This window comes from Aptenodytes patagonicus, chromosome 3 (genome assembly GCF_965638725.1).
Source record: "Aptenodytes patagonicus chromosome 3, bAptPat1.pri.cur, whole genome shotgun sequence".
NCBI classification, from domain to species: domain Eukaryota; kingdom Metazoa; phylum Chordata; class Aves; order Sphenisciformes; family Spheniscidae; genus Aptenodytes; species Aptenodytes patagonicus.
This window is the reverse complement of record NC_134951.1, coordinates 106,807,169-106,831,387: the sequence shown is the minus strand read 5'-3', so window position 1 is coordinate 106,831,387 and position 24,219 is coordinate 106,807,169. Positions and strand designations below refer to the sequence as shown.

Genomic DNA, 24,219 nt, shown 5'->3' with positions numbered 1-24,219 from the left:
CACCTAATGAAATTTGCAGTGATTTCTAACGCTTTACCTCGTGGGCCTACCATTATAGGGTGCCTGTGCCCCAGTGTGCTCCATGGGGTTAGGGATGTTCTTTCACAGTGGATCTCCTGATCCATCCCCACTTACTGTGCTTTAGTTCCTGTTGCAGAGCATTTTCAGGGCTCGCGAGTGAATTTCTTTTGGACGAAGCTAAGCTGGAAGATGCCCTCTTGGAGGACACCTAATGTGTCCCAGCTGCTAGTGGACGTTCAGTAGTTGGCAACAGACCAATGCTGGTCTGAAGTCTGCAACACGTAGTGTGGATACTGGGTCCTCGTTTCACTTCACAGATGTATTTCTTCTGGAGCGTTACTTACTAGCATAGACTTGGCTGTGGGAGGTCAGGTGTCAGAGTTTCTGGATCTTTCGGCGCCAGTGAGTTCCCTTCTCTTTTAGTGGAAGGGTCGGTATATTTGCCTGCACTTTAATTTTGTCTAAGGAACCTTTGTAATGATCCTGATGCCTGCTTGCCTTTTGAAAAATCTCTCAGATCCTCCCTCTATGAATGAGTTTGACCAGGGATCAAAGTGCAGTATGTAAGCGGCCACAGGGCCTGTTGATGCACTCAGTGGTAGAGTCTGAACTGAGCTATATAATCTTGGCTGTTTAAGTTTGTACTGGACCTTCCTGATATATCTAGCCTTTAACCTGAGATAATACGACATATTGAGTTTATTTTACTGAGTTGAAAATAGGTATGGTGAAACAGAAAAAACTCCAGAGAGAAGCAGCCCTTTATTATGTGTTCAGCTGATGATCCGCTGAGAGGTAATCAGTGGTACACAACTGGAAGACAAGTCTTTGGTCATCTGCCCGTTTACATCAGTCCAGAAATTCCCGTAAGCTTTAGTGGGGAAAGCATTGGATGCGCAGTAACCTGTATATACTACCGTAATACTCCTTGAAACGAAAGGTGGTGAAAAAAGATTGTAGTATTTCACTACAGTTGGTTATAATTCATTACATTATATAACTACAGTACAGTTCCCTGTGTCAGATAACTGATATTTAGGACAACAATTGTTTGATTTAATGAACCTACATCCTTATGCTTTTTGTTTCTTTGCTTTACAGAAAGTGGACGTTCCTGTGATGCTGAGACACCTGCGGGAGCAGAGAATGTTTATGATCCAGACCATAGCCCAGTACAAGTTTGTCTATCAAGTGCTCATCCAGTTCCTGCAAAACTCCAGACTTATTTAACCTTCTCAAACATCCCAGACCCAGCTTTGTGGATCTGACTGAACCTTACTGATGAACAAGGGGAACTGCCTTGACAACACTGTGCAGATACTGCACTTTTTAAAGTTGTCTTGAAAGCAAGGAATGATTGTTCTTTACTAGAGTCTCCCGTGGATTATTTTATACAAGATATAATTTATTTTTCTTGGAATAACTTGTGAATTACTTTAATAACTTGTAAAACTTGGTGACCTTCAAATTGAACCACATTTGACATGACTGGTCTGCATTGTAACATGTCCATAAGGAAAGCAATCCTTTGTAAAGGTAGTTTACTGGCTTTTTATTTGCTACACAGCTTCTGAAATGAACAGTTACTTGGGCAGTGGGCTTTTTCTCACGTAAGAGTATTTTGGACCCAGATATGTGGCTTCCATGGTAAAAACAAGACCTGCTGGATGTCAGCTACGGCTCTGTACGAGTGGAAGCTGAGGGCACGCAGTCCTGGGGCAGGGATGTCCAGGCAGCAGAGCACGTTACAGAGGGCTCAAACACAGGCTGTTGTGAGGGCAGAGAGTTTTGGGCGCTAAACTGTTCAAATTCTATGAGAATTACCGTTTTGGATTAGGCCTTGTAAAAAGCAATGTTGGATCTTTTAAACGAGGCCTTTGCTACTGTCTGCAGTCCTTGAAGGGATTCGTAAGAGTCAAAGCAGCGCAGGGTGAAGTGCAGTGACCCAGAGCAGGCTGAAGTCAGTGAATGAGTCTTTCCGGTAACTGTGGTGGGCTGTGGGTTGAGCAGCAGAGGAATTTCAACTAAATGCAGCTGAAAAAAACTCAAATCAAGCACCTTTTCATGAATTACACTCAAAGTTTATTGCCTTAAGGCTCCTCCTGTAGAAAAGGAATCTCATTTAAGTTAGGCATCTCCAGTTGCCTTAGTTTCCTGTGTGAAATATTGTCTTCGGCACCATAATAATTTTACTTTCTAGTTATTTGAACTTTGTCAAAATGATCAATATGGTCTTTCCTCCATATCCGAGTTCTCCAAAAAGTGACCCTTGATGGCTTTAGCTCAGAGTCTGCCTTGATTCTTCCCCCATCGCTGTCTTGTGGTTTATGAACGTATGGAGCAGTCTTCCTTTCGGTATTGGTGAACCTCACTTTGTTAGGGTGGGTTTTGTATTAAATTGCACAGATCATCTCTCTTCTCTGTCTGGTCACTTTGGATTCTCCCTCCTATTTATTATTACTATTTTATCCTGGTAGTGTTCAGGGATTCCAGTTAGGATTAGGAGGATGCGTATAAATACATAAAGGAGAAACAGTCCTTGCCTGAAGTTTACAATCGGAACAGGAAAGGGAAACAAACCTCCACCACTGCGTTACTAGGGCACAGATTCTTAACTGGCTTGCCCTAGGCCAACAATGAAATCTATGACAGAGCTAAGGAAAAAGCCATGTGTCCTGTAAGTATCTCAGCAGTTAGACCTCTCCTCCCCTCTCTTCCTCATCCTCTCTCCCTCGGCATTGGCTAGCTGTTTTGCACAACTTAGTGCATATTCCTTTCTCCAAACTGTTTATTTCACTGGAGTTATGAATTACGTTGCAGTGTGTGCGTGGTAGCATTTACTTACAGTTATTTAGAAGTGATAGTAACTGCACTTTAAAAAAATTTAAAAAGGAAAAATTAAAAAAAAAAAGCTTTAGCAAGTTGTGGTGGGACTCCCACGCTGTTATTTCTGGTGTAAGAGATGGAAAGTTCCTGCACTGAGGTTGCTCCCCTCCTCACACCGACTCCCCTTTCCCATCTCTGCACGCTGCCACCCTCCTGCGGGCAGTCCAGCCCTGCTTCGACTCCGCAGTCCTGTCGGACCGCTAGAGAATGGATCAGGCTGGAGAGGAGCCTTGGAGGTCTCTGCTCCCGGCCCTGCTCACCCCACGGCTAACTTCAAAGTTGGATAGGCTTGCCCAGGAGGGAGCAATCTCCAAGGGTGGAGATTTCGCAGCCTCTCGGGGCACGTGATGCAACGCAGTTACCCTGTCACGGTGAAACTATCTTTCTTGGTATCGCTTTCCTAGATAAATTTCATCTTTTAGTCCCATCATTGCTTTTCCATTGCATCCCCACCTCCGAACCCCTGGTCAACATACAAAGGCCTAAGCCTACAAGCACGCTCAACTTCAGCACTAAAGGGACCTACACACCCACCTTTCCCTAAAATCAGTGGGAGCTTAATCTAAGGCTCAGTACCAGAATGCTTCTTAAATGTATTTGAAACTGTGCTGTGTTGCTTTGGTACTCTGCAGTACAGGCCTAACGAGGCGACAAGGATTCTGGCGGAGACTTCTAGCTACCAACAAACGGTGAGGAGTTACTTAGCTGTAGTATCTTGACCGTGTTCCTTTTAGGGATCAGTTGAGTTTTCAGTCAACTTCAGTTTTCCTCTAACTTCTTCTGCCAATGCCAACATCTCTCTTGTTAAATTAGCAGCAACCATTTAAAGTCTTTTCAGCAGCATCTGCATGATAATTGCACAGAGATGCTTTATATCTGGGAAATAAGCCAAGGAATAAACCTCGAAGCAAAGTGTATTAAATTAGTTATCTCGTTATAGCTTTTTGAATAATTTCCTAATGATGAATTAAGTTTGAGCTCAGAGCTGTCAAGTCCCATTGCTCCGCTCGGATGTGAGAAGTAGAAAATCAGGAGGGAAAAGGATCTCTTCCTATGTCTTATTATTCAGCTCTTCTTGGCTGAAACGTATACTTCTGTTTCTACAGCGAGCACAGGAAAGTTACTGCATAAGAGAACGTAAAGAGCTGTGTTTGAAAGGAAGAAAATTAAGCAAATGTTTTTTATGCAAAGATGCATCATAGGTGTCTTAGAAAAATATTAATTACAAAATGGCACCAAAAATCCTTTCCAAATTAAGTCAGTGCCTATTAATGAGCCAAGTATGTGGCCACATAGTAAACAGTCATTTCCAATTAACTCCTAACGTGGCTGCTATGGTAGATAGAGGCCAATGTGACTCACTTTTTCCCTTTCATTGTCAAAGAATGGTAATTTTAAACTTTTCCTTTCATCTGACTTCAATGTATTTTTCCTGCTAGATTTTATCTTGACCAGATCTGCTAATATCATAAGTGAATTGGGCTGGTGCACATCTTCAGAGGTTCCTTTCCACCTCAGCTTGCAACCAAACCGCAGCATGCCGACATTTTACGATTAAAATGTGATACAGTTTTGTAGGGGAAAAACTGAACCGTCTGACTTTTGAACCTGTTGTCGTTTTATCGGGCCTAAATTGCTTGGGCAGTATTTCCTAACCTTTAGGGAGTGACAGGAAAATACATTTTGCATCCAATTTCATCAGGAATGAACACGAGACTTAAAGCAACAGTACTGTTTAGTTTGTGTCCCGCAGGCTTTAACAGCAGAGTCCTTAAGCAGAAAAGGAGGACAGCCTGGGGTTGCTGTCTGTTGTGTCGCGTGGGTTTTTTAACATCAAAGCATGACAGTGGGTAGGTTCTAAGAGACCAGTTTCATCCATTCGGAGTAAAGTCTGGATTGAAAATCTTGCAAAGATGCATAGTCAATGAATGGAGCTGCACCTTAAACAGTTTGACACAAGCAGTCTTCTCCCAAGGCACCCATGTTGCAGTCTGGCACGTTTAGCCTACGCTCCCTGATTCTTTCAAAGAGAGAACTTGGAGTGGGTAAGCAAGTCTGACTTGGGAATCCATTGTGTATGTTTTCCTTTTTGTGCACTCTTAATCTGTATTTAAATTTGCAATTTAACACCCTCTTTTTTTTTTTTCTTTTTCTTTTCTCTAAACTCTTAACAATGATAGTATCGAGGTTGCTGGCATCAAATTTTTGGTTAAAGTTACGGTCTGAGCATTGTCCGACCAGGGATGGGAGAGATGACAGCCGAGTTCTGACGCTGCTCAGTGCTGTGGACGTCCTGTTTCCTTCCATCCTCCGCAGGCCGCACTGGAGGATGGTGGACGTTAGCTGCTCAGGTCCTACTCGTTCCAGCTCCTCCACAGGCCTGCTTTGGCGCCTCTTGTCCTTGATTACCTGAGGAAAGATGAAGCTTGACCCCACAAACTTTCCCCTATATAGGTATATAGGGACCCTAAATGCTCAGCCTTATTGGAAATACCTTTTCCCTAAACTAGTTTCAGCTGGCAGGAGACACATCTGTGAGAATTTATTCAACCCATTGCTAATGCAGTCCTTTATAAAAAGTTATATTGCAGGGCATTTCTGTTCCACTTATTTAAATCAGTTGCCTCAGCTACAAGTATTACTAAATATTTGCATGATTTCAAGAGCTTTTATTTTTTATTTAATTACTTGTAAACAGACAGAAATGCAAATGGAAAAACATAGGTTGGAAAAGAATGAGTAAGTCTCAGTGCTTTAATAGAGATGGCCATTTTAAGCTAATAATTATTTTTTGATCCAATACTTGCTATGTCTGTGCAGCCCACAAGCGACTCTAAAATAAATGCTGATGGGCAATCTCCTGCTTGGATATAGCACACAAATCTATGGGGAAAATTCAGCCGCTACTGAGCATGCTGCATTCTCAACAGCCGAGCTCCCACTAGTCTCCTGGGAGGAGATGATGGCTGAATGAGCTGCTGTCAGTCCCACGAACAGTTTGTGAACTGTGTGCTCAGGAAGTGGGAGCATCAGTATGGCCGGTATCTGCCGTAGCAGCTCTCGTGCACCACTGAGAGAGGTCGGAGTTAAATTTCTGCTGCTTGTCTTTATGGAAAAGAATGCCGTACAGCCAGAGAGCTGAGGTGGCACCCACTGCATGAAATAAAGGATGCGTCATATTGAAGGAGCGAATACCCAGAACTGACCTGGAAAGGGAAGCACTGCATGAAAACATCATTTGTCCACCCCTCTATAAAAATGGATGTAAATCTGCTGGTGTATAGTCCTAGTCACATGGAGTTTGGAGATGGGTTTTGATGCCAACAAGAGAAAGGTTGCAAGTGCAAAACCCTGAAGGCAATTGTCCCCATCTCGTTCTTAGCCTTCTAGAAAGGTTTTCTTGTAGAATCTGCTGCTATGGGAACTACAGATGCTGTCCAAGTCTTTAGAGGAGGACATGACGCATGCAGCTGCGTGTAGCCTTGGCTTGCAGGGATTGTGATTTGAGGAAGGAACAGCTGGCTGCTTGGGCTGTTGGCCGAATAACAGAAGATGGAGGTCTTAGCCATAAACTATTGTTAGATTGTGAAACAAAACACTTAGCGCACAGGTCAGAAATAGCAGTGTTTATATAGAAAATATTTAAAAGTAAGTAAATTTTGTCAGCGTTTTTAGAGTATCTTACACTACAATTCCCTTGGATCCTCTCGGCCATTTTTCGGTTGGTGGTTTTTTTCAGCGTGTTAAGTTTTGATGCCCGTGCGTTGTGTGCACCCTCACTGCGAGTTTCGCACGTGCTACAGCAGCAGGACTTTGCCTTTGGAGGGTGAACGGGAAGTCAGCGGGAACATAGCAGCTTTGGCTGAAGAATCCCAGCACTATTTAACAGCAAGGGAAAGACTAATACTTCAGCTGATCCCTGAAATGACTATAGAGCTCGATAGTTTTTGCTCTTCCAAATCACGGGGATAAGGACTCAGTGTTTTGGACACTCAGCTCCAGATATTTCAGGGGCAGTGTTCCCTGATGAGGAAGGCTTCTACAAAACACTTCCATGGCAGGCTAGAGGTCGCACCCTGTCTTGGACAGCGGCTGGTAGCTGATGCTTAAGGAAGAGAGATGAATGTGTCTAGAGGAGGGTGCTCAGCCCCTCTAGCACACCTGGCAACCGGGCCTTCGGGGGCTTCCCGAGGTGAAAGTTACATCCTGCTCACTGTGATGGATCCATCTTCCATGAATCACGTTACCTTCTCATTAAAACGCATTTATTCCTCCGGCCTTCACAACGCCCTGTGTTGGTGAGTTCCACAACTTAACGTACATTACGTCTATAAGAACTTCCTTTTAGTGTATGTGAAATAGAAGTATGTTCTCGCTGCTACTCGGTCCTTAAAAGAAAACAGACCTTTAGTGCCAGAGACACTGTTAATAGGATGTGTATCCTGTTGAGATTGCTCCGTATGGAAAACATGTTTTCCTCATTAGTAAAGTACCTTTCTTTGGCTATTTTACAAAGGAAAAAAGTTTACACATGCAGATGACTGTAATACTCCCATATATAATTGTGTGGGACGTGTTAAATGAAATAACATGTTTAAGTAAGTTTTATGTCACTGGATTTTACTGTCCTGTTTTACTTCAGTATTTTGATGCTTCCTGTTGTATTTGTTCTGTAATTCTGTACATGACAGTTCAGCACAAAACAGTGATCTGACTCTCACGACCTCATTGTATGTACACATTTTGTAGAGAAAGGAGACATCAGTTCTATGCCCTTCCTGCCCCCCCACTCCCTCCTGTTAGGGCTGAATGGCAGAACTATTCTATGCTATTGAAAGCCTTTAAAAAAATAAATCTATGCATGCTATTTTATATTCTAATGTATTATTCATATCAGTACATAAGCTTATGCTTGTCAGTTTTATCTTGTGTATAGAACTGATTACTTTTGACAGTATTTTTGCACTGTTTCTTTTCTTTCTCTTTTTATAAAGTTCTATTCAGCATTAATTGACTGCAATAATTTTTTTACCCCTTTCACTGCCTTTTTGTGTAAATAGTTTCTTATATGCTTTTGCAACTACGAGAACGTCTTCAGTCACTAAGGTTTTTTGGTAAGGCTGTCCTTCATATTCACAGTATAAAATAAACCATTTTTTTCAAGGAAAACTATGCTTGTGTTCTTTCCTGTACCACCTTAAGGTTTTGTATGTGCACCTATTGTGCTCGTGTTGGTTTCCCCTGTTAAACTGCTAGGCGCAGCCAGGGCCACAGTGAGTTTTGAAGAACCTTCAGTAAACGGTAATCCGAGTTTCACAGGGGCAAGGCTCCTAGTGGTGCGCGTGCTAGGCTAATCCCATTCTTTGATGTTGAAGTGAAGGTGCTGTTTCCCTGGAGAAGGGTTTGCTTGACAAGGTAAAGTTAGGATAAAAAGAGTCAGCTAGTGCCCTCTTCCTAGGCTTGGCTGTAGTTAAGTGGCCTTGGCTTTCTGGAATCGTAAGATCTGGTGCAGTTTTATGTACTCCAGCAACAATTGCTGGCTAGAGAGCAATGGAAGCTTTCGGCAAAACGAGCTGACAAACCCTTATTTTCTAGCAGTTTTATTTGCAGAGCAGCGCTTACAAGAAAGAAAATACGATGAAGTTCTTAATGGTGATGTGTTCTCTCTCTCATCGTACTTTATAAGCTGTGAAAGCAGTAAGGAATGGTCATGTAGTTTTACCATGCAACATATTTCAACTTTGGTGCTGGAAGTACACAGCCACACTCTCCCTCCTCTTCCTTCCCCATCCTTAAAAGCAATCTCCTGCCATTGATCTAAACAGAGGAAAGAAACCAGCCCTCCGGTCTTACACATGGGCAGAGAAAGCCCAGTCCTGGATTTTTTCCTCAGAATATGTTCTTGTTCCTCTATTAAAAGTAACTGCTAACGTATTAATAGAATAGTTTTAATCCACTGGAGCCAAAGGTGTGGCGATAAGGAAATATGAGCCCTCCTCTGCAGTAAATTCACTTCAACTTGTAAAGGGGATTAAAAAGCCAGAAGTGGCACAGTTCGTGTCTTGTGCAAGCCTTCGAGCTCTGAGGCAGGCGCCAGCGTTCTCTGTGCAACGCATGCTGAGCTCTAGGTCCTTACAGCGATGAATCCCCACGTGCCAGGAGCAGTGATGGGCCTGCAGATTACCTGGCCGGGGGAAAGGTGGTGGATTTCCTGCACGATGCGCAGAATTCATCACCCCCACTTCCCCTTTCTCTCAGCTAAGCCACTGCAAACAAAAACGATTTGTGAAAAGAGGAACTGGATACTAAACCAAACAAAAAAGTACAGCTTTTGCTAATTAATTTGGCAGATTAAGTGACTGACTGACTTAGGCAAAAGTAGATGTCACAAAACTATTGCACTCATGTAAGTGTACAAGTGGAATCAAGAGGGGTCAAGACCACTTTATTTACTTTACACAAATAAGATAGATACACATTAAAATCCATAAAGAAAAAAAATGGCTATTTTTGCATGAGCTGTCAAAAGGCATAACCTTTAAGAAACCATGGATGCTTCCTTAAAAAAAAAAAAAAAGGAGGAAAAAAGGCAATTGTAGATGTGTGGAAGCTAGGAACATTTTGCAAGGCCTAAGTGTGTTTGTCATTCCAATTATAGGACAGAACTGTGTTCATACTCTACCGCTTTTCAAAGCGCTCCTGAAGGTTTCCATAACAAGGCTTTTTAAATAAAGGTTTGAAGGATTGCATAGATTCAAAGGCTCAGTGGTCCTCTAATTCCTTTTTGATCTCTGAAATGTATGGATGATCCTTCCCGTGTGCTACTTCCATGATAGCAATTGCCTATGAAAAGAAAAAAATATTCACACAATTGATTCATATATAACACCAGGCTATAAATACTCTCTTTAGAGGTTTGAAACAGTCTGACACCTCTAGCTACTTTTTGTCCCCTTGTAGTCATAAACCCAGTAGGAAATAAAATGAAATTCAAAACTAAGTAATAAAGGTTTTACATTCAGAGAATACATTTTTCATCTTAAAGGATCCCAAAGCACCTTTCAAAATGATATTCCTGACAAAACTACTTTGAATGCAACCAGCTCCAGGACAGAAAACTGCAAGTGGGGCGGGTAATATTCTGGCAGAGGACTTAACCAGTATCAGACAGAGCTCTGTTCCTACCAATTCATCCTTCAGCTGTCAGACTGACGAGCAGGCCTATATTGCAGAAGTTACCTTAAGGCATTTCAGACTTGATTCTGTAAACCCTCCACCGGTTCCAGGGGCTACCAATGCTTTACGAAGGAAGGAATTGCTTAGGCAACCACTGAGGCAAAAGCGAGATCTTGTCAGGTTCGGACAGACACTGCTGTGCCCGACTCCCCGCCATTTCACCTACAGCCTGCTCTGGTCCTAAGAGTGAGCATTTCAGGCAGCCAAACCCACTGACTTGCACTTTCCTGCCACTATCCACACTGCGTTGCGGAGTGGGTGTAGAGGCAAGATTTCCACTTCAGAAGAGGACAGCAGTGGCCCCAAACAGATGTAATAAAAGGCAGCGGTAGGTAAGACTGAAAGAAGCACGTTCAGAGTAAGTCTGAGAATATTTGAAGACCACAGTGCTAAGATAAAGCAAGGAGTTGCAGCATCCTAGCCATCGGAGCATTTAGTCATTTTCTCCTCGGGAAACTTTTATGGAATTATACTCTTATATTGTTAAGTCAGTACAACAAGAGCCTTTGGTTCCACCTCAGCAGCAGTGAGAAATTACTCCGTTCCCCCTCCTGCCCAAAAGAAGAAAGGAGGGTCTTCTGGACGAGCTGCTTGCAAACTGACAGAAAACAATGGTTTTGTTTTTCCACTAAATCCCAAACATCAGGGGCTGGGATGACTTCGGGCAGTTCCTGTAGGCAGCTTTTGGAAGTGAGTCATTAGAAAGTGTTTGGGTTAGGAAGCTAACTATGCCAACAAATCTACCTACGGTTCCCAACCCCCCATCCCATGTTCCTACTGGCACACATCCCAGTTTTAGTCAAAGCTTTAACACCACAGCGAAGGAAAAAAAAAAAAAAAAAAAAATCTATGCTAATTTTAAACTAGGTAACAGTTAAATTTTAGAGCATATATTCTTGCACTATCTTTCACCGTGGCTGGATGGCTCTGTTATTGCTGGCTAAAAACTTGCCAGCATCTAAAAAGGAAGAGAAAAAAAAAAAAATCGTGACATTCCACACCGAGTCATTATATGCTACAGTAGTCACTGATGCTTAAGAAACTAAAATAAACTTCTGTCCAACGAGAATAGGGGAAGAAAGTCAAGAAACATGGTTCAGACCAATAAAAAACCAGAAGAATAAAAAAAACTAAAGAAAAAGGAACAGACTAATAAAAAGGGGTGAAGAAAAATGTAAAACCAAATGCTGTATTTGCCAATTTCAGCATTACCATATGCATTGAATTCCCTTCCCTACTTAAAAATCAATTGGTTCCAGAACAAATAACCACCAAAAGCATGCCTAGTTTAACTTGGATATAGAAATCACAGACTTCAATGAAACACTGTGTGCCACACTAAGAGCCAAGCATTTTTTCTGTCCTTACCTAGCAAGTGAGGAGAAGCCAGAGTTCTGCTTCGTCTACACTAGTACAGCTCTAGCTCAGTGAAGAACATATAGCAAATGTTTAAGCATAATGCTCACTCCAGCTGCTGCACTAGAAGCCCACCGTGAAAATGTAAGACCCCTTGTATGCGAGAACAGACCTATACTGCATCTTTGGAAAAATCGAAACTGAGCCAAAAATCCAGTAACCAAATATATTAACACATGGTGCATTTCCTACCAAGCCAGGTTTACTGACAGAGAAGCACGTAGCGTTTCAATGATCCCACGCCTGAACTGGTATTATTAATGAAGAAACCGGGAAATAAATACCCTCTTCAGGGCTTTAACTCCAGCCGTTCTGTTCTCCAGCGCCATATACAGCCTCCCTAATTTCAGCCACATGGAGGCAACATTCAGCGAGTAGGAGGGATAATGTTTACTGCAAGAGAGAAAGAAATTCAGCTTTATCAAACCTGGCAGTTTCATAGCATTTTCCCAGCCCCCAGCCCCCTCTCAGGGGGCAAGAAGCTGCCTCTGGTTGCCCCTGCCCATTCGCCGCTCATCCCCTCTGCCATGACTGCCAAGAGTCAGTGCCAATTGTTTCTGGGATGGGGACGCCTGACAATTGGGAATTGAACTGAAACTACCATATGCCTCCAAACAGCTGTCAGATGGCAATGACTTTCTGCCACTAGTTTTAGTCTAGCCAGCCACAGAAAGAGACTGCATTGTTATGAGGTTTTGGAGCCACCCTACACCCGCAGAAGTAACTCAGCCTATTCCACAATAGTTGGTCTTTAATGGAAAGCGAGGGGCCCTCAGCAGCGCGTACAGCGCACATGCCATTCTGTACTCGCACACACTGAGCTAGCAGAGTCCGGTTCAGCAGAGCTGACCTGGAATGCCAGGCTCGGAGCCAGAGGAGCTGGGCAAGTCCCAGGGAAGATAAATAGTACTGAGCCCCCAGGGGGGGAATGTTGGCTCCTTCTTTGTATCGCTGCTCTCTGCCAAGTGATCTGTGACTTTACGTTGGCATCTGCTCCAAAGGGAGAGCTTTACTTGTGCTCCCCCCAGCTGGCAAGAAAGTCACATCTCAAGATGAGAATCTGCTTGGGAGATCCATGGCAGGATCAGATACAGTGCATAACGGGCTGGCTCTAATGAACGAGATCACTACTGTAAAAACACAGAAAAATTTAATCGGAGAGAGTATTAATTTTTTCCTGCAGAGGCTGCGTGCTGCCTTGCCCCACACGGGGCTTCAGCCTGCACATTCTCCCACGCCTCCAGCTCTAGGGCAGTGGAGATCAGGGACATCAGGGCACCCACAGCCTCCGAGTGCTGAGCCCGGCTCCAGCTCCCTCTGCTGCTCAGCCCCAGCCCCGGGACAGGGCTCTGCTCTCCTGCAACCATGACCGCTGTGCTACTGCGGAGAGAAAGGATCAGGAGAGGGCGGGAGGTTAACAGCAACAGCGGGCTTTGCCTCCGTTACCTTACACATAATACTGACTGCAGATGCACTTCGAAGCTCTGCTTTAGTAAAGTATTAGGATATTAAAAAATACAGTATTCATCTAGCTAGACAGAACTAGCACAGTATCCAAGGTGGTACACACTTATTTTGAGAACTCAAAGCAAGGATTTCAGAGTCACCTTCTGCTATATATCACAGGTCACATTTTGACAGTAACAAAATCTGTCCCAGCATTTAAACATTCCTTTTTGAGTAGTGATGTCATGGGTAGCGTGTTTATACAATATGTACTGAGAGAAGTGATCTCTGCCCAAACTTGTCTTAATTATTCAGATTACTGAATTAGAGCGCAAAAAAAAAAAGTCTCATATTTACCTGTATGGTCTGATAATTTTTTGCCCGTAACGCAGTGCACCTTCCCAGTCCTGCATGTAGAGACAGACACCCATGGCCTGGTACATCATATGTAACATATAAACATTACTGTCTTCAAACACTGCACCCATCTTGTCCAGGCTAAGTTCACAGATCTCCAGTAATTCACCAGGAGGTATGAAGAAGTCAAGGAACCCAATAAATAAATGGTCTGTGATTAGACAACTACCTGGTAATGCCGAAGAAGAATTGACTTAAACTTGTTCAGAATGGTTCCGAGAAGTTCTCTTTTCTCTCAAACGGCATCAAAGCACCTACGCTACAACCCCAGAGCTACTTTGAGAGGTATTCTGCTCACGAGATTATTCCCCCTCCTACTCAGATATTCTACAAAACTAGCTTTCAGATTTAAAAAGCAGCAAAAAAAGCAGCTTTCCTGAATCACCACCGCACCAGCAATGTGTCAGAAGAAGGGGGAGTGAAATTCCCCACGCAGTGGGTACTGAATCAGGCATGAGATAGCCTGGTCTGCTTCTGGCCCAATGAATCTTGCGGTTTTGTCTGCATCGCACCACTGTTACAACAGGTGGGCTTGTGACCACCAGCAGTAGCTGCAGTCTCCCAAAACCAGGCAGTATTACAGTAGACTAACACATGCACACACCTAGGCTCACTCTAGTCTCTGGCTTGTTGCGTGGAGACAGCCGTATGCTGCACTCTTAGAAACTGAGAGCCGCACAGGAAGGAACAAACACAGGGTCTCACAATCCCACAGCACCTGCAAGGTTAAACTGCCCCTTGTCTCCAGGGACAACTCTTCAGACACAAAGAGGACAGAGGTATGTTTAACTTCTAATGGTCATAGTATTTCTCCTGCAGGTACTTCTGAAGCAATCCAGCAGGTAAGTTTTTTAGGTCACACACCAAGCCAGAGGAGTCAGGGTGAGACAAAGGATATATTTGTAGTGTTTGGCTCGCCTGAATTCCTCAATCACGTTCCTGGCATATTTGATCATGTCCCCTACCGTCTCTGCTGATGGAGGATCATTCAGCTTGCGGATTTCCAGTTTCTCTTTATCCTGAAGGAAACACAATGGACGTTATAAATACAGGTTCCAAGCCCTACAAATAAAGGTGCACCTGCTACACAAAATTACTCTAATAAAAAGACACAGATGGGAACTTAAGCTCTTCAAAGAGTGTAAAAACAAAGGTAGAATGTGCACCTGCAATTTTTCTCTAAAGCCTTGGCTGGGAATCCTAGAATCCTCTGCGCCTTCCAGTTCATCTGCCATTCTCTACTTCCATGAAGTCCCTTTCTTTTGAAAGATCCAAGAGCTTTTCGATTTTGCGATGAAAGCAGTTTTACATAGGAAATTTCACTGCTTCTGAGAGATTAGGAATTAAAACAAATTTAGTTTTAAGGCTAGAAAAGCCCAAATACCTTAGGCCTACCACCAAGCAATAGCTCAGTGGAAAACGAGATGATATTAAATACGGAAAAGGATCCTTCATATCTGCAGACAAAACCACGTTTCCACATATTGTGTTATTTCTGCTGGACAGCTCCACTTACTCTTATCTTTCTATCTAACTTTCTACTTCATGAAGAGTCAGCTGCAACCTGGAGACACCTTTTGCTGCTTAAGCCTCACATTGTTGCTAGATTCCTTTTTCCTTTATTATTTCATCTGCCAGCTGTGAGGGCTATAGGGGACTCTTCCCAGAGCTGAAGGAGGCTGAGTGACAGGTGATTCCAAGAGTAGCATGTTGTTGGAAATGACAGATTAAATCCTGGCCTTGATTAAACTCAGTGGCAAAATTATCAAGGTAACGGTGGGGAAAAACACAACTACGGTATCAACAGAATGGCCTCAAACACGAATATTGGGTACTATTTGGGAAAAAAAGTTACAAAAGACAACACCGTTTAGAGGAAGGAGATGGTTGTCTGGTCAGTTTGGAAAGCAGCTCTTAAAAGGACACCTTTGCGAAAACGGGGGAAAAAATAATCTAGAACTTAAGGATCAGATTATGCCAGCCAGACTGATCTTGACTGGAATGACAGATGAGCCACACGAAGCTCGATTCTTCTAGGACCTCCACTGAAGGATAAGTAAACAATTAGTAGGACAGGCACAGCTGTTTCAGTATCGCTGGGTTTGGGTGCTTTTTTTGACCCCCCGTAAGTGCTTTTGTTCAAAATAACAAACACCTTGTTTTAAGGAACACTGTCTGGATGTCTGCCTTTGTCCTTTGAAGAGCACCAGGTGATGTCTAATGAACGTAAATCTGGCCTGTGCATCACAAGGGGCTGTGACCCAGGACTACCCTGTCTGTGAGAAGAACGACATGGTGCCACTGCAGGAAAGCTTGTTTTGCAGATTCTGCTGGGTCTCCAAACCGTCCAGCAATGTCATACACGACATCACCTAGAATTGACTGAGATGCCCCAACCAGGAACTGCAGCAGGACTCTATCCCAGAACAGGACCCCAGAAATGCTTCAAGCAAGCTTCACAGCTGGGAGTTGGTAGAAAACATGCAGTTACAAAAATGGAGTTCTGAGCTAAATTCTTTTGGCCAGGTAGCATAGACACAGTATAATTTTCTACTTTTAACAAAGTTTTCATCTTTGCTTTGTAGCTCATCTTTAAATAGGCACCTACCAGGAAATTTCCCGATATGTCATGATTACATGGAAAGAGTGAGTATCAGAAAGTCTTCCAGACAGAAAAACAAAACCATCCCCCTCCCTCCATTATCCTCCTTTCCAAAATTTAATTAAACCAGATACAATACTACATCTAAGGACCTGGGTAGGTGCCTTGACAGTCAGAAGCATATTTCACACCGATTTTATTACCTTTTCTTTTGTAATGCACTCCCTGCAATCACAATTAAAGAAATACGAGTCTCTTAACCGGTCATTTCTGTCTTCTGTGGGATACAATAGGTCAATATAGCTGGTAAAAACCTATACGGTAAAAGCACAGCAGTCAGTGAAAAGCAGTGTAACTATACATATTTATCACTACCAGTTCTGGTATATGCAGTATAATGACTACAAATTCATGCAGCTTGTGGATCCCTGCAGCCACATCACCTGCCTGTTCCCTCACATTCCAAGCCTCTCAGCAGCATCAGGAGTTGCCATTTGTGAATGCAATCTGACAGAGAAGTGTTTCCTTTCCTATTAATTATGGAATTTCCCTCAAATATTACCCTGGCTTAAACCCAGGACAGCAAGATTCAGGTGTGGATAAGGAAACTATCACAGCATAAATCTCAGGCTCCTGTCAGACTACAAAGAGATGCCTACTTTTCAGAAGTAAAATAATGATTTCAGGTATCCAGCCTAGGATAAATTGCAGTGGCCTGGTTTTTTGGAGGCTGGAATCTCAAATTTTTCTTTCTGAAAACCTACAAAAATTGGGGCAACAGCAGTCACTGGTAGCTTTAGAAACTTAGGACAAGACCTTTAGATCTCTGAAAAGAAGAGAGGCCCAGTGCTCCAGTTCTAGGAGAATGAATATCAGATTTACTTCAGCAGCAAAGATTTAAAGCAAAGAAAACCTGCTTTTGAACATTTTAAAGGCCCTTCACATACACTATTCTTAAGTTTTGCTCTACTTCAATGGTCTTCAGAAAAGAACCCCTGCAACTAGCTTTAATGCTCTGTTTTTAAAATGAGATCTCCCCCAAGAAACATGTCATATGCACAGCGCAGTCGATCATTTTGCAGACCAAGGAACAGTTTCAGTTCCATTTCCTCATTTATAGTTGTTTGAAATGTTTTGCTTAGTCTTTATGCTCAAGGTTTCTTTCTTCTTTAAAGTAAAATGTACTTGTAATTTCATACAGTACATGTTCTTCTTTTTACTCTGGGTGATCTCACGCTTTCCCTCACACTCCTCTCCTCCCTTCCCTATTTTCAAAGCATGCAAAATGCAGGAGTTCCATTTACAGCAAAAACTTTAAAAATGTTGCGATGCAATGGCTACATTGAACCTGAAGATGGAGACACAGGCCGTAAGACTGCACGGAGCCCAAGCAAAACCACGAGCTCACATTTGTAAAATGCTTAAGTGTCAGAAAAGCAAATGCGCAAAAGCCATGAGGTCCTGGAGAACTGATGCAGCTTCTAAGACACAACTCAATCAAAAGAAGACGCCAAGCAAGGTAAATACTCCACATCTCTACCGCTCACAGTAAGCCCTCCCCAAAAACGCTGAAATGTCCGGGATTCCACAGTAAAATTCCAAAACCAAGATCAGTCCTTGTCCATTACCACAATGCATCTGTAGTGACTGCCAACATCACAGACAAATCATCGTTAGTAAATGGCATAAAAAGAAGTTGCTCACCTGAGTCATTCACCCTTGGCTCCAGCAACTAAACTCGCTTTGTTCACAATGGTGAACAGCTATAATCCACAAAAATAACCTCTCTCCCCTTCTTCAAAACCGGTATCACGTACTTCAGAAAGTGGTAGGAGTTACCAAAATCAAATCCGAACTTATTTTGATCAGCATTAACTTTGCCCGCTAAATCAACATTAACAAACGAGACATTGAAACTCTATGCAAACTCCTTCCCCAGAGAGAATGTTCCATATCTTCATCCCTTGCAGATATTTGAACATCCTCCTCAACTCTGTTTAACATCTTTCTTCTTTTTTTTTAAAGCAAAAAGCAGCTCTGCTGCTGAAGACTCCCTGCCAAGTTCATTATTTGATTGAGAAAGTTTCAAGGTAAACCCAGAGACTTATTCAATTTCACAGAATTTTATCCATCGCTGTTCAGCTTCGCTCCACCTAAAACCACACTGTTGTTCCTCCGTGACTTCCCAGCCAAAGGCTGCTGAGGTGATATGACTGAGTCCCGTGTTTTGTGGATGCTCTGTCCAAACAGAAGTTAGAGGACTTATCTGTACCCGTTTACCTTGTTTATTCTGGCTTCAATTTCAATACATTACTATTATACTGGGAAATATTAGAGCAGTAATAATTTGCTTTGATCCTGGAATTTCAAAGCACCAGCCAAACATCAGTAAACTCAGCCTTATTTTGCAGATGGGTAAACTGAGACAGAGGCTGGCAGATACGCAGTGACTGCTGCAGGTGCTCTTCCCTTGTTTCAGCACAAAATAGGATACTGCCTCCGAGAACCGCTTCAGCCCTCCAGAGCCACCCAACTTTTCCAAAGCAACATCTTACATTTCCCTGAGAAACAAGAGATCCTTCCCCATTATTAAACTGTCATCTAATTGAAATGAATCCTGAAAAGCAGAATGGATCCTACTTTTAGGATGCATGCGTACAGAGTACGTTCAAACACAGTGCATTTACCTCTTCTCCAGGCTCAATCTCTTTAACAGCTCTGACTTCAGCCAAGGTCCCCTTGTAAGTTACAATCACATTTGGGCAACAGCTATGGTTCATCAATGCAACACTGTAAAAGTAGAAAAGTAAACCTTTTCCCCACCACCATCAAAAGCAACAGGCAAAAAGTTAAGCACCACTTCACAAAACAAGTAAGTCTGAAAGATTGAGTCAGTCTCTCTCTGTAAACTTTTTATTCTGAGGCTTAACATGAAGATAACCTTGGGAAGATCTGTTGTAGTGTTATTCTATGATTCATTCTAATGATATGGAGAACGGCTGTGCTAATAAATCATAAAATTTTTTAAATCCTATTATTGCAGGACTAGGCAAGTTGTTATTTTCCCATTCTTATAGTGCTACGGGACAGCTGACAGGGGTGTTCACATAGCTTAACTATCAACATCCTGTTTAGCTACCTATGATAGACTATTTTCCTCAGAAGAGAAAGAAAGAGAAACATTTAACCTAAAGGAAACAAGCAAATACAGGAAAACAAAAGTAATTTGCTACATCGCATCTTAAGATGGGAGTTAAAATTTTAGCTGGCTTCTGTGCAAACGTAAACGGCCTCCATGTTTGAAGTGGGAGGGAAGAGACCTCTGTCTGTTATACAAGCACATGACTTACACAAAAACTTGGACCACTAGAGAAAAGTACTCCCCCTTACTACCAAGCTTGGAGAAAGTGCAATTTGCTGCTTATTTGAGACAAAATGTATAATTTTATTTTTTTCTCTTCCAATCTACCAAAATAATGATTGTCTCTTCAGTCTTTTTAGTTCACAGGCATAACTGTTAAGTAGGAAAGATCTGGCTCTTGCATGCTGAGCTTTTACAAACAAAGGATGGTGTTGGACATGTTTCCAGAACATCCTGGTTTAATACTCTCCTCTCTCCACCATGACTCTGATCCTGGGCATTTCAAGGCCTTAATTTCCAATCTGTAGATCAAAGATATGGACTTCAGACAGACCTGCCTGAAGAATGAGAATCTGTGAAGCAAGTACTATCTACTACTGTCTGTATGCAGCACTTAACAAACTCAGGTCCTGCTTTAATTGGGCATCTGTAACTTTCGGATTACTTTGATGTAGATAAGATACTAGTAATTTATGCCTCACAAGATAGTCAACCTAAGCAGACAGTGATAATACTTTCAGTATGGGGTTTGCAAAGAACAGGGGCAGAAAATATCCTCCTTTGCTACAACAAGAAGTGGGAAGGACAGACATAAATGGAAGAAATGTTCCTCAGCCTTAAAGAGAGCTGTGCTCGCCGGTCCGCAAACTGCCGTTAACACTTAAAATCTGCAGTTTACCTGTAAAGCTAAGAAACTTGTACATATTTTTTCCACTGTCATAGCAACATAAAGCATCGCAGTTTTTAAAACATCTGAGGAGGCCAAAAGAACTTATGAAAGGGATTTACTGTTTGCAAAGGAACAAAGGTAGAAAGAATGTTGTTCAGAGAACACCAGGTGAAGGATTATACCCAGCCAAAACAGAAAGTTGTGAATAGAGCAAGTCACCTGCAATCCTTTTCATTTCACTTTGATCATTGCAAGATGTCCCTGTCCAGAACCTGCTAGCCAAGTAAGTGTTTCCTACGAACCTGCACACAGTTCACAATCTAAGCTTCAAAACAAGTTACAAGTGCAATTTTACAATTACCAGATTTAAAAAAAAAAAAACCTGCTGCAAATCATTGGCCACATTTTCTTAGCTAATTAAAGATATTTAAAACAAGACAAACTAAGTGTTTAAATTTCTTTCAGTAGAGATCTACTTCCATACATGTGCAAGAACCTTTGTTTGTTTTTAAGTAAGTTAATTTTATTTTTAAAACTATTAAAATCAACCTACTCAGGAAATATGGCTGATCCCAAATGAGAGAGTTCTTCATCTTCAATTGTGAAGCCATTACAATTAACCTAAGGAAAAAGAGAAAGGGACTAGATCAGCTTCTCATCAGCTAAGTACTCCACACTCACATCTCACGTTCTCATACTTCGAAGTCAATTGCAGTAATTTGCTTACAATTTTCTTTCCACCTGACCAGTACTCACAGGGAGCTACATGACATCTCAAAAAGTGAAGCGAGGACAAGGTCCCTATCCAAAGGAATGTGCAGGACACCAAAGAACTGACAGTCCAACACTTGCACCTGCTCAGGACACAACATCTAGGGGATTGCTTCTTGGAAAGCCAACCAAGAGAAATGGGGCTTGAAAAGAGCGCTAGAAAGAGTGTCAGACAAAGCAAGACCATTGCAAACACGAAAAAAAGTCTGACACTGACAGGGCAAAGAGAGTTCATTTGGCCATGACAAGTAAAGGGCCGAAGTAGAACTACGCACACAAGGAGCAATGTAGGGATGAACAGCAGCAAACTCAGCCGGGCCGGGGCTGTACAGAGCTCTAATGGAGCATATGTTACAGAGACTTGCCACAATGACATCTGTCATCAAGGGTTGCACATATCAGCTACAGCTAAACACATATAAAGAACAAAAAAGGCAGTGAGAAAGACTTGAACCTAACAAAGACATAGAATAGGAGGGAACAGAAAAAGGACAGAGTATGAGAGGAAGTGTATTCCTAATTTAAACAGACACAGGATCAAAAGAGCTTGTTCACAAATCTTTCTTACAGGATAGATTCAAGCAGGTTTTAATACTTTCTCCCTCTTTTATTCTCACTAAACAAGGGAATCTTACAGGAGTTTCAGCTTTGTTTCATGTGGTTTGTGTGACTTTAAGTGACCAAAATGCACCTCAGTCAAGTACTCTATTCCACTTTCACTGTGAGTCACATACATGCCAACATAAAGAGAACCCTCCCCACATTCACCAACAACTCCCTACAATCATCAAAATGTTCACTGAAGTGCCAGAAAAGCACTAAAACAACTACCGTCACGTGGCCAAGTCCAGCTGAAGCTACAATGGGCACAGGAACAGTCAATCAAGTACAGTGTAAGTATTTGTTCTGGAAGGGCAAGAGTTGACAACAAACGCTACCAACAATGATATAGCCCACAAGCTGGAACGCAGCTCGGTTTGGGTTTTAGAAATATACAAATACTTCCCAAAGCCACTCCTCAAGTATGAACTGTTCAGGATGAGTTCACAATTAAGGAAAAGTGTCCTGTTTCTCTGATTCGCTCACCAGTATCTTTGCTTGATCTTTATCCTGCTATTTTTAGCAAGGTAGCATCCAAAGGCTCCCTGTCTCTCAAGATGAGCATGCTACTGCACTAGCCAATGTATGAGCATACCTGAACCAAAACCAAAATGTAATTGCTGAATACAAAAACAATAGAAGGGAAAGATTATATCAACAGCAAGTAAGAACATAAGGCTAGAGGCTGACATGAAGAACAGCTTGATGGTTCTGAATCACAGGGAAATATTTAAAAATATGTAGTGAGTTATCATCAACTCCCCTCCACAAAGCCAGAGACAACACACTTCTTGAATGCATCATACCAAAAATAACACAAGAGGAAGAATTAGAAGGGATGAGATACCACTGGTTTCACCAGATGAATGCATGACTAAAAAAGGCAATGTGGAGGGAGTAAAAAGACAACCGCAAGAAAACTAGAGCTCAGGGTTGTTCCCAATGGTGGAAAACAGAACGTGCAAAGGGAGGCACAAAATTATGCAAGGTCTTCAAGGAAAGGATGAGATGCTGGAACTTGAGACAAGAGAGGAACTGTCTGAAGAGTATGACAAGGTGAGACTGAGGAGGAAGAGCACCAGTCTCGAGAGCTATGTTCTGCAGGGACAAAAGAGAGTAGAATGATACCAACAGCTGGGGAAGAGAGCAATGAGAGGCAAGGATGGCTTGTACAAAAATCTTTGCTCCACTCAAAAGGACCAATTACACCTTAGCTGTGTTGAGTAAGAAACATCAGACAAAGCCCACAAAAAGCAGTGAGCAAGGAGTCAGAGGTATCCGAGTCCCAAACGACTGCCCTAAGCCACAGGGAGAAAAAATGCCGAATGGAGAAGCAAAGTAGACAACATGAGGCCAGAGAAAGTGTTGAAGCAAAACAAAGGAGCAGCAGCATATCCATAGTATCGGTTTTAGGTCAAGTTAACTAATTATTAGGAAACGTGTTTGTACGTATCAAGTACAGACATGCCTCCCCTTCTTCTAGAAAGATTTATGCTGGAGCTAAAACCTCAAAAGGTTGTGTCCTGTAAAATACTTCTGAGGAGTATCCAGATGACCTTTGGAGAATTTAGTTCAAAAAAATTGCAATGTCCACAGCAGCAGATAGTTGCCTGATGATCAGGAGAAGCTTAAGGTGACACCTAAGGGTGACATTAGTCATCTATAGAGAAGACTGGATGGAATATCAGATCTAGGAGTCAGCAGTTCACAGAAGTCAGTTGATCTGGTGGAGCTGGTCCAGGACAGGACATGAAGCGAAAGTCATTATAGCCAAAATAATATAATCTTTGGGGATTATGGCTACATTCTAACAAAAATATTCAGAAACACCACAAGAAACAGGATGTACTGATGTCCCTCAGACAAATATAAATTGTAAAGTCTTCAAAACAGAAAAAAACTTTTCATTGAAGGGAAATGTATAATTAGAAACAACACAATGGATGATGAGCAGATGTTAAACATGCTAAAGAATCATTCCCCTACAAAATAACAGTACCTCTGTACTAAGGTAATAGTAACCATGCCTCCTCGTTGGTAGATGCCCAGCTCTACCAACCAGGGTATTGCCATCTCAGCTTTCATCACAACAGCCAACATTTGCCCCAATCTCAAAAAAAATTAAACTTTTTACTCAGACGTTTAAGTTTAAAACGAGCTTATTTTGAAGTACAGGAGGCAAAAGAAGAAAATAGATCTTTCAGCATTCCACTGGTGTGTTATTCCATCCACTACAATACATTCAATCTAGATGCGTATGAAAAGCAGGTGAGAAAAAAAAGAGGTGACGCATTTCAGAAGTTATCTAACAAGACATCCTGTCTTTCCTTCATCTCTCCAGATGACCAAACTACCTGACTGCATTTAAAAGCCACACACAAGATAAAAGTTTCAGACTGCTCTTTCTACTTCTCTGAAGTTTACTTCCTGTGAAGGTCAAACACAATGATGACCTGACCAGCAAGGATTTCCACAAGTTTGAATCCTGAATGAAGGTTTTGCCTCTGTAGGATCTCAAACCAGCAGCCTTCTACAGAAGTCCAACAACAGCTGCACTATGCTTGGCCCACAAGAAGCCTAACTTGACAGGGTCTAATACAGGCTGTTTCCCCTTTTCTTCAGTGTTTGAGAAGCACCTCATAGAAAGTCTGCAGACAAGTGTCTCTCCCCTCACTACTGAAATGGGGCATGTTTAGCCACTTCTGGTCAAGGAAGTGGATCTTCTCCATCAACCACACTCAGCTCTCCCTAAGATAAGCAAAGAGCTACCGTTTCTATTGCCGTTAACATTTT

At 42.3% G+C, this 24,219-nt stretch overlaps 2 protein-coding genes across 4 annotated transcripts in view; one reads left to right on the top strand and one right to left on the bottom strand.

Moving 5' to 3' along the window:
• PTPN14 (protein tyrosine phosphatase non-receptor type 14) overlaps positions 1-8,076 on the top strand; it is a 123,884-nt gene extending 115,808 nt beyond the window's left edge. For both annotated transcript variants that reach the window (XM_076334565.1, XM_076334566.1), the window contains exon 19: positions 1,123-8,076. In XM_076334565.1, the coding sequence (XP_076190680.1) occupies positions 1,123-1,251 (129 nt within the window). In that variant the 3' untranslated portion in view covers positions 1,252-8,076. The remainder of the gene's footprint in view (positions 1-1,122) is intronic.
• Positions 8,077-9,331: 1,255 nt separating this feature from the next.
• The window catches only part of SMYD2 (SET and MYND domain containing 2), a 30,206-nt gene continuing 15,318 nt past the window's right edge, over positions 9,332-24,219 (bottom strand). For both annotated transcript variants that reach the window (XM_076334561.1, XM_076334562.1), the window contains 7 exons: positions 20,609-20,676; positions 18,712-18,814; positions 16,228-16,338; positions 14,321-14,441; positions 13,363-13,537; positions 11,844-11,952; positions 9,332-9,750 (listed from right to left, as the gene is read on the bottom strand). In XM_076334561.1, the coding sequence (XP_076190676.1) occupies positions 9,670-9,750; positions 11,844-11,952; positions 13,363-13,537; positions 14,321-14,441; positions 16,228-16,338; positions 18,712-18,814; positions 20,609-20,676 (768 nt within the window). In that variant the 3' untranslated portion in view covers positions 9,332-9,669. The remainder of the gene's footprint in view (positions 9,751-11,843; positions 11,953-13,362; positions 13,538-14,320; positions 14,442-16,227; positions 16,339-18,711; positions 18,815-20,608; positions 20,677-24,219) is intronic.